Source organism: Scyliorhinus torazame, chromosome 8 (assembly GCF_047496885.1).
Source record: "Scyliorhinus torazame isolate Kashiwa2021f chromosome 8, sScyTor2.1, whole genome shotgun sequence".
Classification (NCBI taxonomy): Eukaryota; Metazoa; Chordata; class Chondrichthyes; order Carcharhiniformes; family Scyliorhinidae; genus Scyliorhinus; species Scyliorhinus torazame.
The window spans coordinates 197,281,426-197,305,260 of NC_092714.1; the positions used below are offsets into that span (position 1 = coordinate 197,281,426).

General features: G+C 50.9%; 1 protein-coding gene across 1 annotated transcript in view; it reads left to right on the plus strand.

The window, feature by feature from the left end:
* cbln4 (cerebellin 4 precursor) overlaps nucleotides 1–20,168 on the plus strand; it is a 286,905-nt gene extending 266,737 nt beyond the window's left edge. The window contains exon 3 of the mRNA XM_072514686.1: nucleotides 11,221–20,168. Coding sequence (XP_072370787.1) covers nucleotides 11,221–11,418 — 198 coding nt within the window. The 3' untranslated portion in view covers nucleotides 11,419–20,168. The remainder of the gene's footprint in view (nucleotides 1–11,220) is intronic.
* The last annotated feature ends 3,667 nt before the right edge of the window (nucleotides 20,169–23,835 follow it).

The following is a 23,835-nucleotide window of genomic DNA, read 5'->3' on the forward strand; positions in this document are numbered from 1 at the left end:
CAGGGCCGTGTTCACCAATAGGAAGGGGACCTATTCAATGAACGTACAGGTGGTCTGCGACCACCGCATGATGATCCTGCACATCTGCGCCCGTCACCCAGGCAGTGTACACGACTCATTCGTGTTGTCGCGGTCATCCATCCCCGGCATGTACGAGGGACGCCATCCCGGCTGAGGGGCTGGTTGCTGGGCGACAGGGGCTACCCATTGCGATCGTGGCTGATGACGCCTATACGGAGGCCACGCAATGAGGCGGAGAACCGCTACAATGATGCCCATGTAGCGACAAGGGGAGTGATCGAGAGGTGCTTTGGCGTGCTGAAGATGCGTTTCAGGTGCCTGGACCTCTCTGGGGGCGCCCTCCAGTATCGGTCAGATAGGGTCGGCCGCATCATTGTGGTGTGCTGCGTCCTGCACAACATAGCCCAGCAGAGGGGCGATGTGCCGCAGGCAGAGGAGGGCGGAGTGGAGGAGCAGCAGGAAGAGGCGCAGTCCTGCCCAGATGAGGGGGATGGGGGCAATGGTCAGGGCAGACGGGGTAGACACAGGCGGGTGGCTGTCCACCGTTACCGGCTGGCCCAGCGGGCACGGGACAGACTGATAGCCGCCCGCTTCACTGACTAGATGGGCGTGGGAATCGGGTAGTATGGCCACAGACCGCACACCATGACAACAGCCGACCACCCACACCCCCCACCCATCCACCCACCCAGCACCCTCACCCCCCTCCCCAACCCCACACACCCCACCCGCATGCACACCACCCCCCCCCCCCAATTGCCGATCCACCGGCGGCACAACGGGCCGGGCTCACCCAGTTGCGGGTGGACGCGTGTCTATCGCAGGCCATGGAGGATGATGACAACCCGCCTCCGATGAGCTCCTGGCTCTACATCGTTGGACTATGTCTGACCCATGGCCACAGTACCACCATCCACCCGGACCATCCCTGCATGCGGCTGTGACACTGCAGCGCACGGTCCCGTCCTCTGCCCGGGGGATGTTGATGGCGGCCCAGGGGGAAGGGGGCAGACTCACCTGGGGCTGAGGTAAGACCACCCGTCACACACACACTTGCGCTCAACGTACATGACACGCCCGCACACTTTGGACAGAGCACAAAGGCAGCTTCGGTAGGTGTAACATTGACTTTAATAACCAAAGGAGTTCATGCACGTGCCCTAGCCCCTAAAACTCACGGGTTTGGCCTTACGGGCCCTTTGACTACGTCTACGTGGTTCCCCAGACGGTACAGCAGAACTGGAGGTGGACTCCTGTGATTCCTGCCCTCTGACACCGGATCCCTTTGGCGGCCGTTTCCTGAGGCGTCCTGGCCTAGATGGGCCAGGCTGCGGCCCGGGCGACTGGGATGGCGAGCTGCCAGCCTGTCCTGTCCGTTGCCCACCCGATGCACCTGGGACGGAAGGGGGGAGTCCGAGGTGTCGCGGTGTACCGGGACCTCGCCTACAGAGGGAGCCGGGACGGACCACACCACCTCCTCCTCCCTCGGGGTGCCCGATGGCCCCCAGGCCTCTACATGGGTGGGGGATGCGAACGGACTGGCCATCCGACGCGCCCCTGACATCTGGCGCTGCCAGTCCTGGAGGCCCGTGCTGGTATCGACAGGGGTCTGCAGGTTTGCAGCCATGGAGCCCAGGGGGTTGTCGAACCCTGTCTGCGACAGTGCGACGCCAGCTCGCACATGGCCACTGGCGCCGATGCCCTCAGCGATGGCCTGCTGAGACTGGGCCATGGCCTGCAGAGACTGGGCCATGGCCTGCAGAGACTGGGCTATGGCCTGCTGAGGACTGGGCCATGGCCTGCTGAGACTGGGCCATGGCCTGCTGAGACTGGGCTATGGCGTTGAGCGCCTCTGCCATCTGGCGCTGGCACTGGCTCATGGCCTCCTGTGAGAGGGCAGCCATTTCCTGGGCCACAGACGCCGCCTGCACGGAAGGCCCCAGGCCTCGCAAACCGTTCCCCATGTCTGACACCGTCGCACCCATTGCCTCCACCGCGGACGCCACCCGTGCGGTGTCAGCCTGGGTGGCACGCATGACCGTGACCACTCCCAGCTCCTGGACGTGGGTGGACTCCTCCACCTGCGACCGCAGCCGCCGCAAGCCACCCGTCACCCTATTCGCTCGTCTCCGTGTCGGTGGTTGCATCGGATCTATGTGTGGGTGTGGTAACTGCAGGAACCCGGGATCCATCTGGGCGGCAGATGTTCGCTTGGCCTGGGCTGCCCTCCGACCGCCCGGTCCCTCTGCTGCTCCTACCTCCACCTGCTGTACCGGGACGGCTGTGTTGTGCGCACCAGTGAGTGTACCAGACGCCTCATCACTAAAGTGCCCAACCGTGGTGAGTGTTTCTGCGATGGTGGAGGGTGTTGGTGACAGCAGTGGCGTTGTGTCGTGCTCTTCGTCCCACTCTGAGTCCATGGCACTTTGGGGTGGGGGTTCGTCTCCACCCATCCACTCTGAGTCACTGTCCGGTATTTTGTCTTCCCGGGTAGGGGTGTCCTGGGTAGTGCTGTCCCGGGTAGTGCTGTCCCGGGTAGTGCTGTCCCGGGTAGGGGTGTTCTGGGTAGTGGTGTCCCGGGTAGGGGTGTCCTGGATAGTGGTGTCCTGGGTAGTGGTGTCCTGGCTCGGATGTGACGGGGGCCTGTGGCTGCCCCCCTCATCGCTGGGTGGTCGCTCCCGCACGTGACGGGGGTGTCGTCTCCCTGTTGCTCCAGGTCTCTCCGTCTCCCGTGGTGTGCGAGGGGCATCCTGCGGGCGTCGCATGCTGGAGGGTGCGGGTCTCTCCGTCTCCCGTGGTCTCCGAGAGGCATCCTGCGGGCGTCGCATGCTGGAGGGTGCGGGTCTCTCCGTCTCCTGTGGTCTCCGAGGGGCATCCTGCGGGCGTCGCATGCTGGAGGGTGCGGGTCTCTCCGTCTCTTGTGGTCTCCGAGGGGCATCCTGCGGGCGGTGTGCATCTGCGGGGATGGGTGCCTGGACGTTTGGTCCTGCGATACACAATGAAGCATGCATGGTTAGACATCAGGCAGTGATAAGGTGATACGGGGGAGGGGGATATAGGGGAGGGGGGATATGGGGACGGGCTGTTGGTGGCTCACTTGCTCGTGGGGCCCCGACCTCTGCATCAGCAACCTCCCGGTCCTCAGGTCCACCAGCCAGTTCCAGGGCCCTTTCCTCGTGTACGGTCAGTGGCCTCTCATCAGCGGGCCCTCCTCCAGTCCTCACATGCTCCCTATTGTTGTGTGCGCGCTTCTCCTGTGGGGGGGGGGGGGGTGGCAGGGGTAAAAGGCAACAGTGTTAGGCAGGTATATGAATGTACGCCATCGGTTGCGCGTGCATTGCAGAGGTTAAGGTTAGGGCTGGATTCACTTGGGGATATGGGGGATATGGGGGAGGGGGGATATGGGGGAGGGGGGATTTGGGGGAGGGGGAGATATGGGGGAGGGGGGATATGGGGGAGGGGGATATGGGGAGGGGGATATGGGGGAGGGGGGATATGGGGGAGGGGGGGATATGGGGGAGGGGGGATATGGGGGATATGGGGGAGGGGGGATATGGGGAGGGGGGATATGGGGGAGGGGGGATATGGGGGAGGGGGGATATGGGGGAGGGGGGATATGGGGGAGGGGGGATATGGGGAGGGGGGATATGGGGGATATGGGGGAGGGGGGATATGGGGAGGGGGGATATTGGGGATATGGGGGAGGGGGGATATGGGGGATATGGGGGAGGGGGGGATATGGGGGAGGGGGGATATGGGGGATATGGGGGAGGGGGATATGGGGGAGGGGGGATATGGGGGAGGGGGGATATGGGGAAGGGGGGATATGGGGGAGGGGGGATATGGGGAGGGGGGATATGGGGGATATGGGGGAGGGGGGATATGGGGAGGGGGGATATTGGGGATATGGGGGAGGGGGGATATGGGGGATATGGGGGAGGGGGGGATATGGGGGAGGGGGGATATGGGGGATATGGGGGAGGGGGATATGGGGGAGGGGGGATATGGGGGAGGGGGGATATGGGGAGGGGGGATATGGGGAAGGGGGGATATGGGGGAGGGGGGATATGGGGGATATGGGGGAGGGGGGATATGGGGGAGGGGGATATGGGGGATATGGGGGAGAGGGGATATGGGGAGGGGGGATATGGGGGAGGGGGGATATGGGGGAGGGGGATATGGGGGATATGGGGGAGGGGGGATATGGGGGAGGGGGATATGGGGGAGGGGGGATATGGGGGATATGGGGAGGGGGGATATGGGGAGGGGGGGATATGGGGGAGGGGGGATATGGGGGATATGGGGGAGGGGGGATATGGGGAGGGGGGATATGGGGGAGGGGGGATATGGGGGATATGGGGGAGGGGGTATATGGGGGAGGGGGGATATGGGGGAGGGGGGATATGGGGAGGGGGGGATATGGGGGAGGGGGGATATGGGGTATATGGGGGAGGGGGATATGGGGGAGGGGGAAATATGGGGGATATGGGGGAGGGGGGATATGGGGGAGGGGGATATGGGGGATATGGGGAGGGGGATATGGGGAGGGGGGATATGGGGGATATGGGGGAGGGGGGATATGGGGAGGGGGTATATGGGGGAGGGGGATATGGGGAGGGGGGATATGGGGGAGGGGGATATGGGGATATGGGGGAGGGGGATATGGGGGAGGGGGGTTATGGGGGATATGGGGAGGGGGGATATCGGGGAGGGGGGATATGGGGGAGGGGGGATATGGGGGATATGGGGGAGGGGGGATATGGGGGATATGGGGAGGGGGGATATGGGGGATATGGGGAGGGGGGATATGGGGGATATGGGGGAGGCTCACCCTGCCTGCTCTGACGAGGTCGTTCACCTTCTTGTGGCACTGGGTGCCTGTCCGTGGTGTTAGGGCCACAGCGGTGACGGCCTCTGCCACCTCCCTCCACAGACGCCGGCTGTGGCGTGGGGCAACTCTGCGGCCGTGCCCGGGATACAGGGCGTCCCTCCTCTGCTCCACCGCGTCCAGGAGCGCCTCCACATCGCGTGACTCGAACCTCGGGGCTGAGCGACGGCCAGCCATCAAGTCGGGTGTTGCGGTCGGGTGTTGCGGTCGGTTGGGGGGAGCTGCGCGGCCTTATGAGCCGTCACGCCGTGCAGCGCGTATGACGCTGCACGGCGTGAACCACTGCGCAAGCGCGGATCCCGTTACGTCGCTGCTAGCCCATTTCGGGCCGCAGACTATCGGCCCATTTTTATGACGTGACGCAAGTGGGATTTGCGCCGTTTTATGCGCCGATCGGCGGAGTTTCCGCCGATAACGGAGAATTTCGCCACTTAAGTTTACTAAGTTCCAGCTCCCGGAGACTAAGGGAGTGCCAAACATTCGGCTTTATAAACTGGCGTTTCACCTCAGGTTTATAAGGGAATAGTTTAGGAAGGACCCCAACCCCATTTGACTCAACATTGAAGCAGTCCAGGCTTACCCTCTGCTTGTTATTGTTTTGTTATTTTGTGGAGACGTTAAGGCAGGCACTGCTACATGTGATAATCCTATTCTTATTAAAACTCTTAAGAGTGTAGAGATTGGTCCGCTAATTAAGGACATCCCAGAATTCCTATCCGTTCTTATGGATGATGGATTCGATAGAGGGATAGCGGCAATTGTAAGCTGGGAAACATGTTCAGAGAGATGCTTCCTTGTTATTGTTTGAGCAGCTATGCCAATAATTTGACATCCTGAAAAACTCCTTTTATTTTACAACAACTCCTATTTACAACTAAAGGACAATACCCTTCTCATTGGAACGACCTGGAATCTTAGAACTATCAACAAGTGCCAGCTTGGCCCTTCATCAGTCCAGCAATTGTCCATTTGAAAAAAAACAAGAACTTAAGTAAGAGAATATGGAAGAGAGACAAATGTCTTTTAGATTTATTTTACTTCATTTCTTTACTTGGAATTTCAAAGGATGTGGGGGGATCTTATAGACACATAGGGGCAGCACGGTAGCATAGTGGTTAGCACAATTGCTTCACAGCTCCAGGATGCCGGCTTGGGTCACTATCTGTGCGGAATCTGCACATTCTCCCCGTGTGTGCGTGGTTTTCCTCCAGGTGCTCCGGTTTCCTGCCACAGTCCAAAGGTGTGCAGGTTAGGTGGATTGGCCATGATAAATTGCCCTTAGTGTCCAAAATTACCCTTCGTGTTGGGTGGGGTTACTGGGTTATGGGGATAGGGTGGAGGTGTGGGCTTAGGTAGGGTGCTCTTTCAAAGAGCCGGTGCAGACCCGATGGGCCGAATGGCCTCCATCTGCACTGTAAATTCGATATAAAATTATAAAGGGAATAGATAGGATAGATGCGGGCAGGTTTTTTTCCACTGGCGGGTGAAAGCAGAACGAGGGGGCATAGCCTCAAGATAAGGGGAAGTAGATTTAGGACTGAGCTTAGGAGGAACTTCTTCACCCAAAGGGTTGTGAATCTATGGAATTCCTTGCCCAGTGAAGCAGTTGAGGCTCCTTCATTCAATGTTTTTAAGATAAAGATAGATAGTTTTTTGAAGAATAAAGGGTTATTGTGTTCGGGCCGGAAAGTGGAGCTGAGTCCACAAAACATCAGCCATGATCTCATTGAATGGTGGAGCAGGCTCAAGGGGCCAGATGGCCTACTCCTGCTCCTAGTTCTTATGTTCATGCTTTCTCAGCATGACACAAGAAATGGAGGAGGATCACCAATGTGAAGGTACATCACTTGCTTCATGAGGATCAGCACTGAATAAAGCTCCCAATTGGCACAGAGGGTGACTTGGAGCAGTCTATACATTGTTACTCCTTTAGCATTGGTGAGCTGGAGCAGGTTAAGGTGGACTGTATAGACCAGAAGACTGCTGACTAGAGGCAAGTTTGGATCTGATTTCTGGGGAAGAAGAGAGGGATACAGAATTCAGCAGCCCAGCCTTAACAAAAAATGAAATGATTGTCTATGAGCACTATTGGATTTGACTGCAGCCTAAGGGTTTTGCCCCATGTTGGAAAGTAATAGATGTTCCTTCCAGCTTGTGTGGCATTACATTTCAACACTGTGTGATCGATCACCTCTTTGAGTGTAGTCGTGCCTGTTGCCTGGGAGTCTATGGCACCAGTATCTTAGATCCGAGCCCAACCTCCTGCCTGATCTCCACCAACATCAAACGCTGGGGGAAACACATTGATGGGAACTTCATGATGGCACTCCTGGCGACTATTCACTTTCTGATGTGTGGACATGCTGAGCTGTGGCCTTACGAAAACTAAAATGGTATGGTGAAAGTGATGCATATTTATCCTTCCCATGTTGGCAGCTTCCATCTCTGTTACAAGTCCCTCAAAGAATTTTGTTACTGGTGTCAGACACCAAAATGGACCATCCTGCAAAACTGCATTGAAGTGGCAGCCTAGAGTTCTTGAACAGGATAAGGCTGACTCCAACCATGCCACCCTCATTCTTGGACTCCCTGTAGAACCAGGCGCAACTCTCACACCTACTGTAGCCATGGCTGCTGCTCTCCCTTGTCTTCCTGAAGTTCGTATGGGATGACCAATATCATTTCCAACATTCAGTGAAACAAGCACCCAGCTGTGGTAATGGTTGAAATGGCCATGCATAACCCAAATATAAAAGCACAAATTCTGCTTGAAAATGATCTCACCAAAACTCTTTCAATTAGATGAATACCAAAGATTTAAGTTTTTTCATTTGTTCTTGGGAGGTGAACATCACTGTCAAAGCCAACATTTACTGCCCACTCTAATTGCTCTTGAGGCATTGGTGATGAGCTGCCTTCTTGATCCACTGGAGTCCATGTGGTGTCGGTACAGCCACACTGCTGTTAGGGAAGGAGTTCCAGGATTTTGGCCCAGTGACAGTGAAGGAGCAATGATATTATTTCAAGTCAGGATGGTGTCTACATTTGAATGTCTCTTTAGATATTGTTTGAAATGACCAGTTCCAACCCGTACCGCCTGGGAGGCTCCAGTACTGAGTGTGCATCAGGCAAAAGTCATAGTGATTCCATAGGAGCCTGATGTGCACATACTAAGGAGGTTCCAGCCTCTTTTAGCCACACCGGTTGCCCATGTCTTGGTGCTGATGAAAATGGCAGTGGGTGGTTCAGGAACAGGAACAGTGTTCTGATTTTGGGTCACCGTCCATGTGGAGTTTAAACATTCTCAGCGTAGGTCTCACTCCCGCTGCCCAAAAAGACGTGCAGGGTAGGTAGATTGGTCATGCTAAATTTCCCCTTAATTGGAAAAGAAATGCATTGGGTAATCTAAATTTATTTTAATAAATAATAAAATAAATAGAAAATAAACAGGGACAAGTGCTGGCCTCAGAGAATTTCCAATGACGCCATTAGATTTGGATTTCCAGCAATCAGTCACTGCGTACGGATAACTTATGGAGAGGGCAGTGCATAAGAGCTGCTGTCAGCATGATTTGTGTATATTATTATTTTTAATTTCACTGTCGCATTGTAATGACAGTGAAGATGATAAAAATAACACTCATCAGTCCCATAAAAAATGTTTTTTTTATCATTTCTGCGAAGGAAAGTCATTTTTGATTGCCACACTCTCCATCATCCCCTCCACCTTAATTTACATGCCCTGGCAAACAAACTATCTTATTGACAAATGTGAATTTTGTCTGCCATATTTTTGGCACATTTAATGATTTATCTTATATTTCCTAGGGAGCTGTAAACTATCGATGTAAGTGTTTTAGAAGAATGATACCACAACTCATAAGTATCAACTCATATGTGATTTATTAATTAAATCCTTCACAGTTAAATATCATGCTCTGGAGGCTTATTTTTTACACATAGGAAGCAAATACATATCTGAGACATGGGAGTAGTTGGGGGAGAGAAATCTTTCAGGTGAGAGGAGACAGGTTTGCATGCATTTTGGGGCCAATAAACCTCCTGAAATTGACTTTGGTTTGAAATCAGACATTGTCATTCCTGATCCCGGCGTTCCTGGGGTGGGATTGAAGGCAAGTGGGCAAATACCTTGTGCTGGATTTTCTGGGCCTACCCGCCAGCGGGATCTCCTGGTCCTATTGAAGGCAACCCCTGCGGCAGGTTCCCGAATGGGAAAGTCACTCAAAACCCCTAGGACATCAGTGAGCCGCCTCTACCACGGGAAAACATGCCATGGGGCGTGGGGGGGGGGGGGGGGGCTGCTGCTGGTTGATGGCTGACTTGATAATAACCTCAAATCTGCAATTAGAAATTTTTCTTTTGACAGATTGAGCATATCACCCTGTCCACCCTCCCTGATTGGTCAGTGACCCAGAGGTTGGGCGGTAATCACATGGCTCGAGGAAAAATCCTCGACAAAGACCAGCCTTCAGGACTTTGACCCGCAAATGGTCCCACCAAATGGTTAGGGACCCATGAAATCATCTCAACTTCCTCAATATGTGAAGTGGTTTTGGATGAAGTGCTCAAATTGTAAAGAACCTCTTAAGTACGCTTAGCTCAGGTTTATTTTAGCCATGCCAACATGTATGTTGGCCTCTCACAGTTCAAGTCAGTACAAGTAGAAATCGAGCAATAAAATTCTTCAGTTCCCATTTCCTCCCACAGTCCAAAGATGTGCATGTTAGATGGATTGGCCATGCTAAATTTCCCCTTAGTGTCCAAAAATGGTAGGTGGGGTTACGGGGATAGGGTGGAACAATGGGCCTCGGTCGGGTGCTCTTTCAGAGAGTCAACACAGACTCAATGGGGCAAATGGCCTCCTTCTGCACTGTAGTGATTGTATGATTCTATAACACTCATCAGGATGTGCTACTAGGAAGTATCTCACCAAAAGGACACCATTGTGCACTGTGTAATTCCATGAAAGTGATAATGTTTAGACATTGGCTCGCCAGTTTAACAAAACACAAAAACGATATGTACTGTGACACCATCTTGTATCGCAAACATTTAAGTTGATATTCATTGTTTGTCACTAGTTTAAAAAAGAAAAATATCTCCAGGTGGAAGAGATCTCCTGATTGTTATCGCCAGCAGGATATTCTAGTCCCACCAACGTCGCAACTCCGCCGCAGGTTTCCTGGCGGCGTGGGGTGGATTCAATTGGAAATCCCATTGACAGAGCCGGGACTAGAAGATCCTGCCGCTGTCCAAGAGCGGGCCACCTCCCACTGTCGAGAAATGCACCGCACGTGGGTAGGCCAGAGAATTAGGTCAAAAAGCCTCAACTAGTCTATTGGCAGGAAGGCTGAACTTGACTTTCTGCAGCCCTAGCTTAATCAGAGTGAGTCTGGAAGGCAATCGACTCTCTACCTTATGGGCTGGATTCTCCGCTCACCGACGCCGAAATTGCATGGCATTGCCTGAGGCCTGTTCCCCAATACTTTGCCCCCGACCGGCCAAGTTCCCAACGGCGTAGGTCACTCATGGTCTCACCCATCGGGAACTCGGCGTGGTGGCTGTGGACTCAGTCCAGCACCGCAACAGTCGAGGGAGGGCCGATCCGCGGGCAGGGGGGACTTAATAGGGGCTGGGGGCACTCTGGGGGGGTGGTCCGGGGTGTGCCACCCGACCAAAGGGAGGGGCACTATTTTGCGGGCGGCCTCTGCCGTGTGCGTGCGTGGCCATCGACCCGGCAATTCTCTGGGCCAGCAGCTAAAGCCGGGTGCTCTACACTGCCGGTATGCTAGCCCCCAGCAAAACGGGGAATTGGTGGCCATTTTACACCATTTGTTCTGGCGTAAAGCACCACTGTTCCTACTCCGGCGTGGGGGCATAGCCACAGAATCAGACAATCCAGCCCATGTATTGTGATCTGACTTTTAGCACAATTCTACCCCACTCCCCCCACCCCTGCTCCCCCACCTCCAGCCCCTTCAAGGGGAGGATTAATTTCTGTCTCTGGTACACATCTGAGAAATTAGCGTATGTTTAGTTGGTTAAGGAACTCTTGAAATAAAAGGTTTTTGGTATAAAAGTTGACAAGACTATTTACTTTGATGTCTGACGATTCCGACTGGAAGCTGTCTCTGGATTTGGTTTGGGAATAGGATCTGGCTCAGATGGAGTTTAACGCTCTTGGATTGGAGTTTCATAAAAAATCTTTATATCCTTTGGCTGTGACTTGCTTGGCACAATAACCTCTTCATCCACTTAAAATATAACAATTGTTTCTTTTTTAATCATAGGTCAACCTTATGCTTAATGGTAAACCGGTAATTTCTGCTTTTGCTGGAGACAAAGATGTGACTCGTGAAGCTGCCACTAATGGAGTCCTGCTCTATTTAGACAAAGAAGACAAAGCATACCTGAAACTGGAGAAAGGTAACTTGGTTGGCGGATGGCAATATTCAACATTTTCTGGCTTCTTGGTTTTCCCTCTGTAAATCCCAGCAACATATCTTTGAATCCACGTGCATAAATTTCTTGATATAAACTGATTGTTCTACATGTTGTTCTTTGAAGATCATTTAAAAATTGTGGATCATTGTCCCAAGCATCAATCTGGACTTTACCTGGTCGCACGAAGCAAAAACTGGATGTGAATTGTCTGGTTTATTTGAATCGCTTCAAAGACCTCTGGAGGGAAAGGAAGGTTTTCAACATCTTACGTGTTCTGCGCAAAGTGAGACAGGACTTAACGTGGCAAATTGTAAACTAAAGGAAAACACCCTAGCTGCAGTTGATGTTCAGATGGAACAGTTTGCCTGCAACATTACTGACAAATTATCTGGATTGGATACATATGTACACATTCACAAATACGTTTTGCCTTTAACAAACCTGTCAATGAGGTAAAATGCATTTAATAATGGCTTAAAGTTTAGTTCCCTTAATTAACATATTACACTTGAGGAGGAAAGAAAATACCAATTTATCACAAATGTATAGTGGATTTGGAATGTGTGTATGTTCATGACCATACTACATATGCTTACATTGCCTTAAAATGCATAGAAATAGATGTATAATTCTACTCTGGCATTTATCTTCATATTGAAAACTGGACCTTGCTTTAGGTTTTCAATGCACTTTACCTGAATATTCACTTTTCATAGAATCCCTGCAGTGCAAAAGGAGGCCATTTGGCCAATCGAATCTACACTGACCCTCCAAAAGGGCATTCTACCCAGGCCCTCTCCCCCACCCCTATTCCCATAACCCCTGTGCATTAATCATGGCCAACCCACCTAAGCTGCACATCTTTAGACTGTGGGAGGAAACCGGAGCACCCGGTAGAAACCCATGCAGTCACAGGGAGAATGTGCAAACTCCACACAGACAGCCACCCAAGGCTAGACTCAAGCCCGGGCCCCTGGCCCTGTGAGGCAGCAGTGCTAACCACTGTGCCGTCCTTATGTTAATGTAATAATTTCAGACCAAATGAGCTTAAAATTATGGGAAGCAAGCTGTTGAACTGTGTTCTTTGCGTGCTGATGGTAATGTCATGTTGCCTTCAGAGCACCGTATTTTAAAAGTTGATTTAATACCAAAATGCTTGGATGCTGGTATCATTCTGGACATTAGTCACAAATGGTGGCATTGTTTCTGACACCTGTATGCATTCTTGGAGCAGCGACACGCCTGAGGTCACATTTGGGAAGTGTTGGCGTTGTCCGAAATGTGCTTATTGTTTCCCTGCCTTCAATTCGTAATCCATCTGCCAACGATAGCCAAAAGGTGTGACCCAATTCTCACCAAAGCTACAATGTTTGTGGTTAGATTCTGTAACATATTTGACCTATGACTTACTATGTTTTATTTTAGTTTATTATCTATGCCTCAGTGAGCTATCTGAACTTGAGGTTTGTAGCATGGGCTTGGAATTTATAAATTGACAATTTTAATAGTGGGGATTCAAGCAATCCAAAGTTGAGGTTACTAGGAGTTGAATTCAGAAATTTCGGTGAACCATTCACCTGTTATGGGGCTGGTTTAGCACACTGGGCTAATTCGCTGGCTTTTAAAGCAGACCAAGGCAGGCTAGCAGCATGGTTCAATTCCCGTATCAGCCTCCCCGAACAGGCGCCGGAATGTGGCGACTAGGGGCTTTTCACAGTAACTTCATTGAAGCCTACTCGTGACAATAAGCAATTTTTATTTTATTACAACTTCCAATCTGGTCAATTTCTATACGAATGAGCATCAATCAAGACATTGTCACTGTGGTCAACATGTTTAATGTAGTTTTACATCTTCTAAACCGACAGTGATGAGTTCATTGATATCTCACACTAAGTCATAAGTCCTGAACAGTGAACCGAACTCTGACGCAAAAAAAAGCAGCAACGAGTTTTGGAATGTGAATATGTCATTAATGCCTGTGACATGTGTTGCCCTAATACCATTTATGTTCTAAAGTTGTGGTTGATCCCTTTGTAGTTGATGCTTTATTTTTACTGGCAGACTCCTTGTGTGAATGTATTGTAGGCAATCCAAAATGGCAGCAGACCTATTGAAACCTCAGTTTGCTAACAACTGGAAATATAGACTTGATTCCAAGATAGAAAAATTCAAAAGGTTTGCCACATTTTTCTGGTTACTAAGACTCATGCCAAATTTAGTTTTATACTAGTCACTGGTCTTGTCTTATTGAATAACATTGCTCGAGTTAACACACGCGATGTTGCATTATAGAATGGCCGATATGCCCTTGAAATACATTTACCTAAATATAACGGGCAGTATTCCATATTTTGGTTTAAACCATGGCCGGACCTCTCCAGTGGCCGGGGTTCATTTTTCCTACTGGGAGCGCCAGTGGGTTTCCCATCAGATTGGGGTGGTTTCAATGGGAAATCCCATTGACAAGCTGCGGGAGGATAGAATCCCGCTGTCAGCGAATGGCACGTTGGCGAGAAACATGCGGTTGGAGAACCGGAGAATCCAATTTCCATAAACATCCGTGTAGAGTTCCACTCTCTTGTAGAAGCAAATCGAAAACACATAGTGTTTGGAATGGTTGAAAAGTCAAGCCTGTAAATCATTCTCATGCTTTAAAAGAATATGTATTCATGCTAGTTTTTTATGGGTCACTATGTTTTATTTTGATAAACTTCATTGTAGTTACAGACCTAGTTTTCATGAATAAGTCCCCTTTGAATATGACATAGTGAAAATGAACCAGTTTGACCTTGTGAAGTACAATTATGGTTTCGTGTCAACACCCATATCAATGATTCAGGAATTAATTTTATTACAGCTGAGCATTCTTAATGTTGGCCAGTGAGAGTTAAATCATGTAAAATGATGTAGATTTGTGGTCGTATACTAAGAGGGAAATCTATTCAACTCATGATCCATTTTCACAATTAATGCCAACTTAATGATCAAGGATAATAATGATCATGGATTCCTAACGCAGCATATCTTTTATCGATCTTTGGAAGGCCTGGATCACAAAATGTAAGGACAGAAATGGAAAGTTTCCTCCTCATGGCTTGACTGGAGTAATTGTTTTATATGGGGGCCAGTTAGCTCCATTGTCTAAATGGCTAGCATGGAGTCCAAAATAGCACCAACAGTCTGGGCTCAATTCCCATTCTGGTTGAGACAGACTTGGAATCTGCCTACTCACCTAGCTCCTGAAAGTGGAAGACAAAAGCAAACCAACACTGGCAAAACTCTGCCAAGCAAACAGTCCTGGATGAAGCATCAGCAGACCATGCCTTTCGAGCAGAGCACTCGTGACATGACATTGAGTCTTCTAAACTCTAGTCCCATGCTTTTGGCTGAATTATGGTACCTCAGTCCAGTGCCTATTTTTCATTTGCAACTGGAGACAGTGTGAGCAAGCTATACAATTATGGAGGTTATTAGCCCTTGTCCAATCACCATATCAACAAGCAATTGGCAGTACTGAAAGGTGGGAGCACCGAGGATCTTTTGTTTTTGCCTCTGGTGATCGAACCAGTGACAGCACTACTACTGTTACCAAGGTCGAGATTGGCTAACTCAATCCTGGTCTGCATGCAGGCCAAGGCAAGAGGGAGGACAATTTCTCACTGGTTTATTATTTTCTCCCAAAGTATGCCTAATGTATGCTCCTATCATTTATGGAAATTAATGGAGGTAAGTGGGGCGGTGAAGGAAAGTTCAAATTTTAAGTGAATGCCATCATTTTGCAATGAATTAAAGAAAACCATTACAAAAAAAGGAGACAAGTTCAACTTTTATTTCATCTCTGCTCAAATGTCTTTTAGTTTAAAGCCTTGACAATATTATTACAGTGCCATCACTGTTGTGTGAATATGCTTCTTGTATATTCTGACAGGAATTGTGATCTTTTAAGAAAACATGTTGTTTAAATTTGCCTGTGACTTATTCTGTACATCAAAGCTTACAGAAAGACCTTGAACATTGTACAGTTGTGTGCTTGTGTGTGTAATAAGCAGTAGTGAAGGAAAGGCTAAATCTTGCAAGTCTGGAACCAGCAGTTTACATCCAATGCATATCAGATACATATTAATTCCTACTCTTCAATTTCGATCAAAGTTAATTTGATAACTGCAGAAAACAATCACAGATTGAGTAAGTTTCTTCCATGCCACCATTAGTTAGATGAATATATTCAATTCACTAAAATGACTCAGAGTTCTTAACTATCGCTCTTTCCAGCAAGTGACCTCAGTCTTTGTTGAAGCCCACTTAATATCCATCGCAAAATCCTTCTAATTTGTCTAAAGGTGTTCTATTTTTCCTTTTCAAATTCCATGAGTTACACAAGACAGGCAATTTTATAAGCCATTTTGTTCCAATCCGGTTAGTTTTAAGTCTGAATACTGAGATACTTCTGCTATTTGAAATAGTTCTGCCTCGAATTAGTCTTGCGAGCTGCATGCCAATAATAAGGAGCACGATTTAAGGGAAAAAGTTCAAAGTGTCATATCAGATTCGACTTCCCTACAGCCGAGCTGGTGAGATTGCAGCCCGTATCTAATGACTTAGTGCTGGAAATGATCCCCCACGAGCTTCAAAGCGGAACTGGCTGTCCCTCCAGCTGGTTCTCCAGCCTCGCGTCTACAGCTCCACGCTAATAAGGGGGATCTGCTCTTAAACGCTCCCTCCGAACTCACGCCGGGGCAACACACGAGCATGGCACTACACAGACCTGCTCCACCCTTCAGAGATGCCTACAAGGTCAGGCTGCTGGCACCATGGATGTGAGACGGGACACCCTGTTCTCCGAGGGCGTTGGAGGACCAGTAGCCAGGCCACCAATGCCGCCTGGAAGGCAGTGGCTGTCAGTACTGGTAGCATGATCAGGATGACCACCTTGCAATGTCGGAAGAAGACCAACGATCTCCACCGGGCCACAAGGATAGGTTAACACCAGCCCCTGGCATCAGTCTTGCATGGCACCCCTCCGACAGGTCAGCAGCTGTTGCTGGTAGCACCTCCCTCCCCCTCAGCCCCGCAGCATATAACCGTGCTTGTGCCCCAGCACACCCTGGCACCCACCAGCATAACCTATCCATGCTCAGGTGCGGTGCTCACAATATGCCACCTTCCATAAGCCCTCCCCCGATACATCTAGCATGCGTCTCACAATTCCCCCTCTCTGTCCTCGCAGGAGAAGTTGGCCCATAACAGGCAAGAAAGGGCCTCGAAGGGCGAAAGGGTGCCGGACATCAGAGTCCTCATCCGCGATGAGGAATGGGCCCTGGAGATTGGAGAGCCGGCTGAGGAGAGAGCGGTCACTGACAGAGAGGTTAGCCTGTGCCGCAGATCAAGTGAGTTGTTCATGTCAAAGAAAATGACCCTTCCCTCTCACTGACCATATGTCCATTCACTCGCGGGGTCTCTATTTGATGGGGTCGGGCCATCCGGGTTCACCCCCCCCCCCTCTCTCTCTCTCTCTCTCCCCCCTCCCCCACGAGCATGCTTCGAGAAGACCGCCATTGTGGCATAACAGCTTTCATCCCCATCCTCCACCAGCGTGGAAAACACACCTCGGTGGACAACATTAGTCGACAGGCTTCGAGGGTACAATCTGGTGAGTACCACAAAGATTCTGATGCACATCAGGTGGAGGCAGGGACATCCAAGAGAGTCAGAAGTCTGCTGCATCCCAGGACTCAGCTGAGTCTCAATGAAATGCCGAGCCTCTGAGCAACATTATCCCACTTGAGCCCTGGAATGAACCTGTTGCATAAAGGTTCAGGACTCCAGTGTCCTTCACGGCCACTGGGAGCAGGCGCCCTCCTCCTCCATGGGGTGCAATGTCCGAGAGGACAAGGCTTAGGTGCCGCACCGTCTTTATGTTGAGATGGCGCCTCTTGCTGTCCGTCATCTCCCCATACAGTCGCTTGGGCAGTCACTGATGCCCCCCTCTGTGTCTCTCCCCGGCCTGATGGATGGCCGGTTGTGCAATGGCCCCTACACATGGGATGACGCCTTCAGCCTGCCTCGATGCTGCTGCCGCTTTCTCCGGCGTCTGGCAACCTGGGCTGCCACCAGAACCACGAGGGCTGCTGCTGTGGAGTCAACAACACCACCCATTGTGGTATCTGTAAGGAATTGGAGAGGGAGGGAGACCGACCATCAGTTAATGCTATCAACATGGGATCATCATATCCTCTGAGCCCCTAAGCCCCAGACCCCACTCGAGAGACCGTGTTCATGTGCCATCCCTTGGTCCACATACTCGCCCTTTTGTCTCGAGGATTTCCTCAGTGCTGAAGCCCAGCTTTTGTGTGTATGATTGTTGGCTGTTGTCTCTGTTGATGCCTCCAGGGTTTAGGAAAAGTGTCCAGGTCTCACAGTTTGATTGGAATGCTGGGCAATAATACTCGTCTGAGAAATGGCATGTGTACCCACGAGAACACACCTGCGTAATATATTTTTTAATTGACAAAAATAGTCAACATTAACAAGATTTGAAAATCAATTACGTAACATTCCACATATCACACTAACCGTTAATCGACAAGGAAACATGACCGTTCCATATTGGTATCAATACAAAACCATACAAGTTCATTTTCACAAAACAAAACAATGCACGGTATCACCCTTTACAGGTTCATCAACAGAAATGGCGGAGAATGTTTTGTCATGTCCAGAACTTTGTCGTAGAAATGATCTGTTCATCAATGTGTTACTTGTTGGTTGTTCCATGTATTAGTGCCAGTCTCTGTCCTTGAGCCACAGCTCCCATACCGCCCAATCTCATCGGAACTAAATCCTACCATCCACATAGTCCAGTGGCGCTCAAGGTGCAGTGGAACATCCTTGACATCCAGCATGTTTGACCCGCGGTGACATGCGAGTTACATGCAGCACTCACCACAACAGTGGCAAAAGCATCAGCAATCTGGATAAGCATTTCTTCAACGTCTTCATTAAGTGGCTCGTTTGGATCAATGTCACATACCCGATCTCGCAACTTCTTCTTGCTTCAAACCTGATTGCCTTCTGGACTCATACATTCCCCTGAGCCCGGTGTTCCCGGACCCTGGTATCTTGGAAAAAATGATTCTACTTTCAGGCTAAGAAAAAGAAGAAAATAGCAGCAGCAGCCTCCACACATTTGCAGCCACAAGCAGCGGCAAGCAATATTGATGGATGGCCTGTAGGCCTCCCCAGATGCTATGCGCTCAACCCACAACCTGGGCCGACCCTCAAGCTATGACACCCAGCCCCTTGACCTGGCCTAGCCCCCCGAATGGTTCTTCATCCACCCTGAGTACTGGTGCATCAGCTCCAGTGCCCATGGGCTGCATGTCAGGAAATGCAAATGGCTACTCACCTCTTCAGCTCCCCTCAGCAGCCATTGCATTAGCTCCCGTTTTTAAAAAGGAGTGGTAAACGGCACCTGCATGATCACTCGATGGAGAGCCAGCAATTTCCAGAGAGGTCATTAGATTGGACATCCATCTCGCTAATGAGATGGAGATTGGTCTTAATTGGTGCCTCTGCACATCTGGCAGGGATTCAGAATGCGTCACTGGGAGCCATTGGATCATGAACCGATTCGCACCCGGCGTGGATCCCGATTTTGGCCTCTCCCGCTATTTAACAGGCACGACAGGTGCAGTGCAGCTGTTAAATCATGCACTTAGTCTTTTTTGGCGGGTTCTTGGCGGGTTTCTCCCTAATCTAGCTCACACTTAGAAATGTTTTCAGCAGCAGGGAGCTGAACTCACTGGCCCGATTGGATCTTCAGGGATTGGGCCACCATTATGAAAGAATGCCCCGATCTCTAAGTAACCTTGAGGCTCCCCCACACCCTTTACCCTCGGGCAATGTTACCCCTGCACACATTGACATTACCCCCCTTCCCCCAAATGGGAACATCCAATTATGGGGGTCACTGGGGTCCCCCCCATTTTCAGGCATCCCCACCCTCAGTTTTGGGCACCCCCCTTTCAGGATCCCCACTTTTCAACCCCCCAACCTTTAGGAGGCCCCTCATACCCACCCTTCCCCACCCTTCATACCCCTATTGGCTCATTTAAAAATGTACATCTGCATCTCACCCACTGAGGCTGAGATCCAGATCATGACATCTCATGAGATCCCGTTAGATTTCATGAGGCGTTCCGGGCATCGCAAATCCTATGAGATTTAGCTGCCTTGTTGCGTCACTGAGTTGGGCGTGACGAGACTGTAAGATTGCGCCCAAGGTTTTATTTGCCAGTTTCTGGTTTCCACGTTAGATCAATGAGTATACTTATTTGCAGGAAATATCTATAAAATAAATAATGGATAAGCCCACTTTTGATACACTCATCATCTTTTTTTAACTTCCTCACAGATTTCTCTATGTTTTCTTGTAAATATGTTGGACTTTTTGGGCGGGATTCTCCGACCCCCCCCCACGGTGGGTCGGAGAATCACCGGGGGGCGGCGTAGATAAAACCCGGCCGCCCCGCGATATTCTCCGGCGTCCCAAAAATCCCGACAACATGAATCGTGCCGCGTGCCTCAGAGAATGTCCAGGACCAGCGCGACACAACGGGCCCGTGGCCGCCCCAATTCTCCAGGCCGGGTGGGCCGAAGTCCCGCCGACGTGACCACGGGTCATGCCGGTGTAAATCAAACCACCTATATAACAGCATCAACCAGTCGTGATGGTTGATGCTGGCCAGCGCGGAGGTAGGGGTCAGCGTGGGGCGGCCGCTGGAGAAGTGGAGGCAGGGACGCAGGTGGATGGGGGGGGGGGGGAGGTGGGGGGCCGCTTGAGCTGTTAGAGTGTGCGTGCCGGGGGGGAGGGGCTGGGAGGAGGGGCTGGTGGGGGGAGGGGCTGGTGGGAGGGGATGGGGTGGGTGGGCTGGGGGGAGGGGCTGGGGGTGAGGGGGAATAGGGGCTGGAGGGGGAGGGGAAGGGGGAGGGACTGGGGGGAGGGGCAAGGGTGGGGGGAGGGGCTGAGGTGGGGAGGAGTGGGGAGGGGCTGGGGGGAGGGGAAAGGGTGGGGGGAGGGGCTAAGGTGGGGCGGAGTGGGGGAGGGGCTTGGGGGAGAGTCTGTGGGGGAGGGGCTGGGTGGGGGGGGCTGGGCAGAGAGGTGGGGTGTTGGGGAGGGTGCGTGGTGGTGAGGGTGCATGCCGGGGAGGGGAGGGGGGCGGGGAGGCCGAGTGATGGAGAGGGTCCATGCCGGAGAGGGGGGGGGGTGTTGGGAACGGTGCTTGCAGGGGAGGAGAGGGGGGGGAGGTTGGGGAGGGTGCGTGCCAGAGAGGAGAGGGGGCGGTTGGGGAGGGCGAGTGATGGAGAGAGTCCTTGCCAGGGAGGGGGAGGGGGGGGAGGGCGAGTGATGGAGAGGGTGCGTGCCGCGGAGGAGAGGGGGGTTTGGGGAGGGTGCATGCCGGGGAGGGGGGGGGGTTGGGGAGGATGCGTGCCGGGGAGGAGAGGGGTTGGTTGGGTAGGGTGCGTGCCAGGGAGGAGGGAGGTGGTTGGGGAAGAGGGGGGGGGGGGGGTTGGGGAGTGTGCGTGGGATATGGGGGTTTATGGGGGAAAGGCGGATATGAGGGAAGGGGGGATATGGGGGAAGGAAGATATGGGGGAAGGGGGATATGGGTGATAAGGGGGCATATGGGGAAGGGGATATGGGGCAAGTGGGATATGGGGAAGGGGATATGGGGATGGGGATATGGGGGAAGGAGGATATGGGGAAGGGGGATATGGGGGATAACGGGGATATGGGGGATAACGGGGATATGGGGGAAGGGGGAATGGGGTATGAGGGGATATAGGGGAAGGGGATGTAGGGGAAGTGGGATATGGGGAAGGGGGGATATGGGGGATGGGGGGCATATGGGCAAAGGGGGATATGGGGAAGGGGGGTTATGGGGAAGGGGGGATGGGGAAGAGGTAAAGGGGCAGGCAGTGGGGGGTCTCACTTGGCGCTGCGCGGCGGGTGGCCATTTTGCCGGGTCACCGGGGGGGGGGGGGGCATCTTTTGTGCAGTGACGCTGCGCGGTGTCACTGACGGTGTCTGTGAAGGGTGACGCCATCGCGAATGGCATCTACTAGCCCATTCCGGGCCGGAGAATCCGCGACATTTCGGGGGGCCCGACCCCGGAGTGATTCACGCCGCTTTTGGCGCCGGGTTCAGGCCATCGCGCCGATTCACGGAGAATCCCGCTGTTTATTCCTGTGTCTCTCTTTTGCCATTGTTTTCCGTGTCACCCTAATGCCTTCTCTCACCTAATTCAACCCAACCTTCCCCTATTTTGATGCTTTCCCATAAACTAGTAAAATACATTTAAGAATGGATGGCCTTTAAAATCAGCGTGAGAAGGTGATTATTTACTTACCATTATGCAATGCGCTCAAAGCATACGTACTATAGAATAAAACAAAAATGCACAATAATTTTTGTTAAAACAATGAATCATTGACCAGTCCACAGATATCGGTTCCGCCACTCGTGACTTGTATTTCTACAGAGCTATTGTGTACCCACAGCACTGCCATTGCCCTTTGGATATCAAATATATTGTTTACGCCATACCCTCTTTTAAAACAAAATTCTTCTCATCAATATTTCCACCTCCTTCTCCTGAGAATATTGCCCCCCTTGCTGAGGGAGGAGATATAGATTCATGGGTGTTAGTAGACCCCTTGCTCAAGTAGTCATTTTGTGTTGGAAGCCTATTTGATCATGGCATACATCACAGTCCAAACTGGACTGGATAATGATGAGAAGTAAGAAGCCTGAATTTGCTCTGCTAATCTAGAGGCACTGAGGCCAATTGTAACACATGTTTGTCTCTCCAATATGGAAGCTAAATAATGCATCTTAAAGCCTAATATGCTTTTCACTATAGTGCCTCTTTTGTGTAACTCTCAGAGATGTTCTTATAGATGGTTTCCAATACGATGTGTGTGTGTGCAGGTCGTACTTGAACACAGAATTGAAATATTCATAGAGTCTGACATTTGGAATTTGAAAAATAAATTACCTCTGTGTCTTTTGAACTCTATAAAAAATTCAATTACATTTCAATAATGTGTCTCAAACAGAAAGATAATATTTTCCATCCATCTCTGTTTAGATGGAAATAAATATGAAACTGTTGAAACTTGATAAAAGATCCCTCCAATGAATAGTCTCCTGAAATTTTTTAAAATCGCTTTTGGGTTGTCCTTGACTCCAGTTCCATGAACAGAACTCAATTGGAATTGAGGACACAACTTGGTTTGCATTCTTGATCATTATTGTTGCCTTGCCTCACGAAAAAGACTGGGCTGAATTTAATGGCCGTGGCGGTGTGCTGGAAAACCGGGGGTAACGCCACAGCACCCATTTCAGGAAACCTTGTCGTAATCTTTTGCACTTCAGGTAATTAACTGGCAGGAGTTGGCACTTCCAATCAGAGGTCTCAGCAGCCCTGCCAGGGGTTGTGGCAACAGTTGGTACTGCCTGCTGACCAATACTACCAACGATGGAGGAGACCCTGCAGTGGAAATAGTCTGTTGGGTTCACAATGGTCAGTCAGGCCCTGATGAGGGAAAGTGCAGTATGGATCATGGCTGTGGGAAGTGGAGCGTTGTGGGGGAAGGGTCTGTTCTTTCTGAGGGGGCAGCCCTCCATGTGGCCCAGGATGCCTACCCCCCCACCCCCCCGCCCCTCCAATCCCCTAGCTACTTGTAGAATATTAGCAGTGGCAGGATGAGGCCCTCAAGTGGACTTTATTGGTCTTTGTGTGGTAAGGTCGCCCACAATCTTCCCCGTCCTTGAGTGAATTACAGGGAGTTGGGAAGGGTGTGGACTCCTCACCTCAGCCTTCTTTTCTAATTCTATGACCCTGCCTCACCTCCCAGCCCACTCCTCAGAAAGTGTGCAAAGTGTGAAATGTAATCCAAAGTAAACTGAAATTATCTTTGCCTTCATGCTGCAAGTGTAATCAATGATACATTCTGATTTAGCATTACTTACACAACAGCCCCGCGCTCTTAATCCAGTGTGATAAGACTTGAATGAAAAACAGTTCCAGTCTAATTGCCACTCAGGTTTGGCACAAACCAAATTAACTATTTCACCATCTCACTGCAAGAAAGCCATTCCTTGACAAATGCTCTATTGTTCTTATTTTTGCAACTTACTTTTCTTTTTAAAAAAGCCTACTGAAATTTAAAAATGTACTTTGGGTGAGAAAACCGAAGAAGAAACTTATAATTGCAACCATGTGCAACATGCCTTCATTCTTGCTTGGTCTTTTGGTGAACCTCGCTCACATGCGCCAACCTTTTACTTAAAGTGACGTCGCCTTTATTAATGCAAAGTCTGGATGACTAAAGTACAGTTTTGTGTTCAGCATGATGGTTCTACCTCCATCAGAACAGCATTGCACTTATCCACT